The sequence below is a fragment of the Gopherus flavomarginatus genome, chromosome 24 (assembly GCF_025201925.1).
Source record: "Gopherus flavomarginatus isolate rGopFla2 chromosome 24, rGopFla2.mat.asm, whole genome shotgun sequence".
Taxonomy (NCBI): Eukaryota; Metazoa; Chordata; order Testudines; family Testudinidae; genus Gopherus; species Gopherus flavomarginatus.
This window is the reverse complement of record NC_066640.1, coordinates 3,281,230-3,290,493: the sequence shown is the minus strand read 5'-3', so window position 1 is coordinate 3,290,493 and position 9,264 is coordinate 3,281,230. Positions and strand designations below refer to the sequence as shown.

Sequence of the window (9,264 nt, the reverse complement as noted above, 5' to 3'; positions counted from 1 at the left end):
AACTGTTCTGGTTTTGTATGAAATACATGTAACCCTTCTGCCCCTTTGAGTTGACAGCAACAAGGGCCGGATTCAGTATCCAGGGGTTCCGTTTCAATAACCCAATGCAAAACCGGCTCGAGCCCCCACCCCGTGACCTGTGACAATTACATACCACCCCCCTGGGCGCCTCTAGGAGGCAATACTTCCCCACTCGCAAGCACAGAGTCTGAGAGTAGCAAAATCCTCTTAAGAAAGGAGGGAAACAATGTGCCATCATATTGGGGAAACACCACAAACAGGATTCATAAAATAAACCATGAGCAAAAGACCCACCAAGTAAGTTTGGCAGTGTCCTTTTCCCCATAAGGTCTTAAGTCCAATCACCCCAAAGTCCAACAACCCAAAAGTATCTGTCCCTAGTCAGTGCTGCCCCAGAGTTCAAAAGTTTATCTGCAGAGTTTTACCCCCCAAGCCTGGGTGGAAATGGGGGGGTGGGCACACAGGGTGTTAAGGGGCACCTTACGTGGGTTGGGGCCAACTGCCCTGCCTCTCCGTGGAGTTCTGCTGCAGCCTTCACCACAATCGGCTCCACTCCACCAGCTGCACCGCTCCTCCAGCTGACCTGTGAGCCTCTCCAGCCGTCCCCGCAAACCGCTCCACTCTGCTCCGCTCGCTCGCTGTTCTGTGGGCCACTCCAACTGCCCCACAAACTGCTCAGCTCCACTCTGCTCTGCTCACTGTTCTGTGGGCTGCTCCAGCCATGCTGCAAACTGCTCTGCTCTGCCAGCCGCTTAGCAATAGATCTTGAGGTTCCCTTACTAGTTAACACAGCACTCAGCTCAGTAAGTTTAGCGTTTTTAAGGATTTCAGCCTGTAATAGGGGAGCCCCAATACCCTAAAGCAAATTTAACACAGCAGCCTCTAGATAGGCTCCTAATAGAATGAAAATTAGCTCTGCTCTTCAACCATGAAGAACATACAATTAATATTCCACACCCCAAAAAAAAAAAAAAAAAAAAAAAAAAAAAAAAAACACTATACCATCTGAATCCCATACCCCCACCCATTAGGTTTTTGAACCCATGTCCCTTGTCTAGCAAGTGCTATATAGTTGATGGTGAGACCCTCTGTCATAAAACAGTTTCATAGTCCTCCATTCACATAATCAACATAACAATACTTTATTCTTCCTGCCCCAAAAACAGAGAAATTGAGGATCCCACAGCTGTCAAAGTGACCATCTCTGGCGGCCATGGACTTGTGCTAGGCGGGGTGGGTGTGCCTATGCAAACAAGATCAGCCCCTGAAATTCTTTTCCACACTCGCCATAATTCACCACCAGATATCAGGATAGAGCTCATCCTGACTCTGCTTACATACGTAAACACTCAGCGGGCATGCTGGGGCACCCTGGGGGTGGGAGAGCCAGCTGCTCCAGGACTATTTAATTATCTTACAGGGTGAGGCAGCTTCAGCAGCAGAGACAGAGTGCTCCCCTCCCATCCAGTGTACCCTGCAGCACCTGGATGATGACAGACCTGGGTTTAAGTCCCATCGGCTCTCAGGCAGAGCAGGGATTTGCACCTGTCTCCTCATAACCTAGGGGAGTGAGCTAACCACAGGGACACTGGGGAATGGGGTTGGGTCCTAGGCACCAGGTGTCAGGTAGCTGTGCACATGTCCCTGGCAGACATGTAGGTGCCATGGGGAATGGGGCAGACAGAGGCTTCTGGGGGTCTGTGTTTTGGTGTTAGGCACTGATATGGCAGTCAGAGCTAGATTTACAAAGGCACTTTGTGCTGTGCCACCAAGCATCCCAACACTTTTCTCCTGGGGCCTCAAAAGCCACTGGGATTCATCCCCCCTCAGCCAGGTACCCTGTGCCATGGAGAGGGAGAGGAAGCTGCCTTAGCCTGCAACCCACAGAACCCAGCATGCCAGGTAGGGAACCCCTTGATTGAGCCGCCCTGGCTGATACTGAGGAGTAACTAACTACTGGGCTAACAGCAGCTCCCACTCTCGGGCAAGTACCTAACCACGGGCTAACGGCAGCTCCCACCCCCGGGCGAGTACCTAACCACGGGCTAACAGCAGCTCCCACACCCGGGCGAGTACCTAACCATGGGTTAATGGCAGCTCCCACCACCGGGTCAGTACCTAACCATGGGCTAACGGCAGCTTCCACCCCTGGGTGAGTACCTAACCATGGGCTAATGGCAGCTCCCACCCCCCACCCCCCTGGCTAGTACCTAACCACAGGCTAACGGTACCTCCCCCACCCAGGCGAGTACCTTACCACAGGCTAATGGCAGCCTCCCCCAGGCGAGTACTTAACCACCGGGCTAATGGCAGCTCCCACCGCCGGGCGAGTACCTGACCATGAGCTAACTGGAGCGCCGCCCCGGGTGAGTACCTAACCACAGGCTAACAGCAGCTCCCCCCCACCGGGCAAGTACCTAACCACGGGCTAACAGCAGCTCTTACCCCCGGGCGAGTACCTAACCATGGGCTAATGGCAGCTCCCACCCCCCACCTCTCAGGTGAGGACCTAACCACGGGCTAACAGCAGTTCCCACCCCCACCCCCCGGCGAGTACCTAACCACAGGCTAATGGCAGCTCCCACCCCTGGGTGAGTGTGATGCTCTGTACTTCGGGGGAATACCCTATACCCCCTTGTTCATCTGTATAAAATGATTGTGTGGTATGCAAAGTTTGTCATGTTGGGTGTCTTTAGAAGGCTCATAATAAACTGAGCATTGTTGTTACAGTAATGTTATAGGTTATAATTTCATGTATATAGTTATGAGGCTGAAAATGTGTCCTCATGGCTTAAAGCAAGCCCAGAAAAAGAATCTCCAAGAGCAGAGGGGCAGTTCACACCTCCTCAGGGCGTGGATGGGACAAACCCAGGCTAGCTTTACAAGGAACAATGGACGCTGGCTTAGGCAGCAACAGAAAAATCAGTTAGACCAAGGGTGGCTCCGGAGCCCCATGCAACTCTTCAGAGGTTAATATGCGGCTCCTTGTCTAGGCACCGACTCTGGGGCTGGAGCTACAGGTGCTGGGGGGTGCTCACTGCTCAACTCCCCTGCTCGCCCCAAGTTCCACCCCTCCCCCAAGACCCCTGCCCCTTTCCCTGAGCCTGCCATGCCCTCGCTCCCCCCCCCACATAGCCTCCTGAGCACATGAAACAGCTGATTGCTGTGGGAGGGGGAAGTAGGCGCTGAGTGGTGGGGCTGCCAGCAGCTGGGGGGTGCTGGGTGGGAGCTGGGGGGCTGCTGATGTGTTACTGTGGCTCTTTGGCAATGTACATTGGTAAACTCTGGCTCCTTCTCCGGCGCAGGTTGCCCACCCCTGTGCTAGACCCTCAAGGGAGTCATGCTCCTTCCTTTGGGCAGTTTGGGACTGCGAGGAGGTAAGGCTGACCTGAGTCTCAAGGGGCGGGGGCCCAAAGCCAGGAGGCAAGAAAGTACATGTTAAAAAGGAGAGATGTTTGCCATGCTCACTCTCTCTCCCTCTCTTCCACCTACATCTATGGACACCACCACCACCAAGCGACTGAAATGCTGATCAAAGGGGAGAGCCTGGCTGAAGAGCAGCCAGCCAGCCTGTGGGGAGAAGAATCTAAGTTTGTAAGGACATCGAAAGTGATAAGATCGGGTTAGAATGCGTTTTGCTTTTGTTTTATTTGACCAAATCTGACGTATGCTTTGATTTATAATCTCTTAAAACTACCTTTATAGTTAATAAATCTGTTTGTTTATTCTGTCTGAAGCAGTGCGTTTGGTTTGCAGTGTGACAGAGGCTCCCCTTGGGATAACAAGCCTGGTACATATCAATTTCTTTGTTAAACTGAAGAACTCATAAGCTTGCAGCGTCCAGCGGGCATAACTGGACACTGCAAGACGGAGGTTCCTGGGTTGTGTCTGGGACTGGAGATATTGGCTAGTGTCATTTGGTTGCACAGTCCAAGGAGCAGTTCCATGCCAGAGGCTGTGCGTGACCAGCCCAGGAGCGGGGTGCTCAGAGCAGTGCAGGGTGAGGCTGGCTCCCAGAGTCAAGGGGTGGAGTGACCTAGCAGATCACTGGTCCAGATAACACCAGGGGGAACGTCACAGAGAGTACTTAACCACAGGCTAAAGGCAGCTCCCTCCCTCCCCCCGGGGTGAGTACCTAACTACCAGGCTAAAGGCAGCCCCCCCTGCAGGCAAGTGCGAAAGGCAGCTCCCACCCCCCAGGTGAGTACTGAACTACAGGGCTGAAGGCAGTTCCTCCTCCTTCGAGGCTTGGTTTGTGTGCAGCGTGATGGCCCCGATGTATGAACAATGCTTCAGGCCCTGCAGGTAAAACAGGTGCATCACCACCTGTCTTCCCCCATGCATGGATCTCTCTGGTACCTGGGCGGGAGGGGAGAAAGGGATCCAGCCGCCTGCAGGGCTCAGCAGCCGCGGAGCCTGGTTTCCTGGACCAGTGGTGCCTACATCCGGGACTTACGCACCTGCATCTCTTTCATGTCTAAACCTTGCTCCCCGTTTCTCTGTGCCTCAGTTCCCCTTTGGTACAAGGATCACAGCACATCAAGGGGGGCAGGAGGTGAACCCCTCAAAGGCTGCAAGGGGTTCAGATACTGTGGTGACTGAGGCCAGGAAGTGCCACACATGGATGGATTTCCACCACGTTCCACCGTGGGGAGATTTTGCTGCATCCAGGCAGATGCATTGTCCTGTTTGCTGGCTGTACCCACTGGAGCTGTTTTCTCCTGCGCAGAGCGTGCGCACAAGACGTGTGCCGCACGGGAGCGGCTGTGAACGCTGCACATACCAGCGAGCACCGGTCACTCGAGTGGGTGTGACTCGAGTGGGTGTGAACTGGACCCAGCAGAGCTAAAAGCACGAGTTGCAACAGACTCCTCTCTGCTGTGGCTCAGGAGCAGCCGGGACAGTGCACCATGAACTCCCCAGTGCAGTGCCCTGCAGTCAGTGCCGCTGGGACATGGGTCTCAAAATCCTGATTTAATGAAGGGGAGGGGGATTCACAATTTCCCCCACCAAAATATTTCCCAACTCTCAACTCAGCTCTAAATGCCAGGGGTGGGGGATGGGCAGAGATAGCTGCATTTTCAGTGCTAAGCACCCTGCACTCCAGCTGGCACCCGGGGGGCTCAGTACCAGGCCCTGCAGGGCTCAGGAATGAGCTAAGCATCATCAGGTGCGGGGGGGAGGGTTTGTGCTGGGAGGGGCAGGAAGCCCTGAGCACACACCCTACTCCCACCTGCCATGGGGGTGCTTTGTGGCACTATCCCCCCCCCCCCCGGACTTCAGGTACAGAGGTGGAAACATTTTGGAGAGGGTTTGGGGCCCCGTGAGGGAAAATCCCATCCTGAGAGGGTCATATCATAAGTGAAGTTTCCAGCCATGGGAAGTTTAACTAGCCATAGACTGAGCCTGTGCTAGTAGATGCTAGTGTCAGAAAGAGTGAGAGCAGGGGTGTGTGTGTGTGTGTGCACATGAGTATCAGCAGGTGTGTGTGCACGCATGAGTGTGTGTGCATATGCTAGTATCAGCAGGGGTGTATGAATGGACACCAGTGTCAACAGGTGTGTGTGTTAGCATGCACACTAGTGTCAGCAGGTGTGTGTGAGGACACGCTAGTGTCAACAGGTGTGTGTATTAGCATGCACACTAGTGTCAGCAGGTGTGTCCATGCTAGTGTCAGCAAGTGTGTGTGAGTGTACACTAGTGTCAGCAGGTGTTTGCATTAGCATGTGCACTTGTGTCAGCAGGTGTATGTGAGTGCACACTAGTGTCAGCAGGTGTGTGCATTAGCATGTGCACTAGTGTCAGCAGATGTATGTGAGTGCACCTAGTGTCAGCAGGTGTGTGAGAGACTGCACACTAGTGTCAGCAGGTGTGTCCATGCTCATGTCAGCAGGTGTGTGAGTGCACTAATATCAGCAGGTGTGTGTGAGACTGCACACTAGTGTCAGCAGGTGTGTGTGAGACTGCACACTATTGTCAGCAGGTGTGTATGTGCATGCACACTAGTGTCAGCAGGTGTGTCCATGCTAGTATTAGCAGGGGTGTGTGAGTGCACTAATATCAGCAGGTATGTGTGTGTGAGAGAGAGTGCACACTAGTGTCAGCAGGTGTGTGTGAGTGCACTAATATCAGCAGGTGTCTGTGTGAGTGCACACTAGAGTCAGCAGGTGTGTGTGTAATTATTATTATTTGTATTACAGCAGCACCCACTGGCCAGCAGAGGCTGGGCCCATTGCGCCAAGCGGCAGGCAGAGTAATAGCTGGGCCTTGCCATGGAGCGTGTCTAGCGGCCCTAGCCCCGCTGCCGCCCAGGAATGGTGAAACAGATGAGCAGCATGAGGGTGCAAACCTCACTTGGGGCCAGGGTGTGTTAGTTTAATCCTTTGGGTGGGGCGTAGTGCTGGGGGCGGTGGAATTGGCTAACTGGGGAGACCGGGGGAGGAGCAGGGCCACAGAAGGCCATTGGGATGGGGGGGGTGATCAGGGCAGGGGAGAGGAGGGAGGGAAGGTAGGCAAGAGAGCATGCAGGGGTGGGGGGGAAGTGAGAGTGGGCGAGAGGGGTCAGAGCTAGCAAGCACAGGGGCAAAGCCACCTGATGCCTGGTCATACCCTGTGTGCGGGAGGCTCCCTGCTGCAGAACCAGCTTCTAGGGTTGCTCCGGTATGGGTGGGGGCTCCTCCCTGGGACTTCTGTCTTCCCCAGCTCACATGGCTCAGGGGACAAGGTGCACTGTGAACATGGCCCTGGTTTCAGTGTGTGCACACACATGTGAGAGTGTTTGCCTGGGCACACGTGTGTAGGACATGCATGTGTGAGCATGTATATGTACATACCATGAATGTTTACAAACATAAGAATGGCCATACTGGGTCAGACCAAAGGTCCATCTTTGCAAGTGTCCACACAGATATGTGGTGCGTGCATATATTGGTGTATGTGCCTGTTCCTGTCTGTTTGCATACATACTGGGCTGCATTAGTAGGAGCACTGCCAGCAGATCAAGGGAGTGAGGAGGCCACACCTGGAGCACTGTGTCCAGTTCTGGTCCCCCCCATTACAGAAGGGATGTGGACAAATTGGAGAGAGTCCAGCAGGGGGCAATGAAAATGATTAGGGGGCTGGAGCACATGGCTTACGAGGAGAGGCTGAAGGAACTGGGATTGTTTAGTCTACAGAAGAGAAGAGTGAGGGGGGGATTTGATAGCTGCTTTCAACTACCTGAAGGGGGGTTCCAAAGAGGATGGAGCTTGGCTGTTCTCAGTGGTGGCAGATGACAGAACAAGGAGTAATGGTCTCAAGTTGCAGTGGGGGAGGTCTAGGTTGGATATTAGGAAACACTATTTCACTAGGAGGGTGGTGAAGCACTGGAATGGGTTCCCTAGGGAGGGGGCGAAATCTCCTTCCTTAGAGGTTTTTAAGGTCAGGCTTGACAAAGCCCCGGCTGGGATGATTTAGTTGGGGTTGGTCCTCCTTTAAGCAGGGGGTTGGACTAGATACCTCCTGAGGTCCCTTCCAACCCTGAGATTTTATGATTCTATGTATGAGGGTGTATCGGTGTGGCTGGTTGTGTGCTGCTGTGTATGTACATTAGGTGTGGATATGTGCCCACTGCCTGGCTCACAGCCCAGCTTTTGCTTAGAAATACCTGGAAGTACTTTGGTTCAGGCTTCAGGCCTCAGACTGGGCCTCTGACACAAGAGTTTGTTTCAGGGCCTCATCTTACTACACTGTGTGTAGAGGGGGGTGCGTCAGCAGTGTCTCGAAGAAAGAAGCCACTTTCCTTGCTGGCTAATCCAAATGACTGTCGCAGCATGGGCTGGCCTTCGCCCCACCTGCAACTACTTGGCCACCGCCCAGGTGCCAGGTCTGGGATCAGGTGACACCTACAGGCCAACTGGCAGCTGGGTGAGGGCGAGCCATGCCAAGCTGGAGCTGCTGGCAGCAAGGGGCAGAAACCTAAAGAGGAACAGGCTGGAGGGAACACCAGGCAGCAGGGGCTGAGACACTGGCAAGCAGGGGAAGGCTTACTTGACTTACAAGAGTCTGGCTGGAGACCTCCACAAAGGGAAACTGAGGCAAAGGCCGGGCCTGACACCCAATCGGGCATCCCCTGTTACAACGATGCCTTTAGCCATGAAGCTGATGAGCTACTTTGGCTGAATTTTGCCGAATGTCAGCTGGTCCTGATGAATAACTCACGGGCCAGGCAGAGGACAGTGGGACTCTGTTCATTTTGTGCTGCTGACACATTTTCAGTCACTAAAACATGAGGCAAACACGTGGAAATAAACATCAGCAGGAGCCTCCGGAGAACCGAGTCCAGGTTCCAAGAGCTAGAGAGCAGCACTTCCTCTCCACCCACCATTCTCCCGCCCCAGCCCCAGCCCAACCCCTGGGCCCTGGAGACGCCCTGGCTACGCTGAACATTTCGGCCATTTGCGCTGATTGCAGGAGTGTCAATGGCTCTCATGCTTGAGCACCCGCCACAGGAGGGCGCTGCTGGCTCAGTGCAATGGGACACTCCTCCCAGCCATCCCTGAGCTGTAGTTTGTGGCTAGTGGACGGGGGTGGGGGCATATGGCCACCAGATTGCAATCCACAGGGCCATGTGACCAGACTCATCCTGAACGAATCAGAAACCTGCCAGGCACGGTTCAGAACTGAGCACACCCCCGGCGTACATGTACCCATGAGGCACACGATGACAGTCTGTTCCCAGCCTGTACGCGCTCTCGGAGAGCTGTGCTCATGGTAGGGACATGCTAGGGCTGCCAGGGTAATTATGGGCCCCTTGGAACCAGTCTCTCAGCCTCGTGCAGGCGCAGGGAGTCGGGGCTGTTGCGGCCCTGGGAGCAGGAGCCACCAGGGCTAACTGTCCCCTATGTGCTTCAGCTCCTTCTGCAGTTTCTCGGTGAGTTTCCTGAAGGAAGGCCGCTTCCCCGGCTCTGTCTCCCAGCAGCTCTTCATCAGGGTGTAGAGGGAGGGCGGGCAATCCTCAGGGGCCTCCATCCGGTACCCCTTCTCCACCTTCTCCGTCACTTCCTTCAGAGTCTTGGGCAGAGAGAGAGAGACCTGCTGTGAGCTCCCTGGCTCCCTTTCTGCATCCAGCCAGGGCCTTTCTGCAGAGTAATGCCATGATCCATCCCATCACCACCCGGGGCAGTGCTAAATCCTGCCCACCTCTGTCTGCATGCTCTCACCCACCCTCGAGCCCCCATCTCCCCCTCTGACACAGCCACTCCT

The 9,264-nt window shown here is 54.5% G+C and overlaps 1 protein-coding gene across 4 annotated transcripts in view; it reads right to left on the bottom strand.

Annotated features, from left to right (window-relative positions):
* Positions 1-8,233: 8,233 nt before the first annotated feature.
* Positions 8,234-9,264, bottom strand: part of MATK (megakaryocyte-associated tyrosine kinase) — a 36,183-nt gene continuing 35,152 nt past the window's right edge. For all 4 annotated transcript variants that reach the window (XM_050933776.1, XM_050933779.1, XM_050933777.1 and 1 more), the window contains exon 13: positions 8,234-9,072. In XM_050933776.1, the coding sequence (XP_050789733.1) occupies positions 8,890-9,072 (183 nt within the window). In that variant the 3' untranslated portion in view covers positions 8,234-8,889. The remainder of the gene's footprint in view (positions 9,073-9,264) is intronic.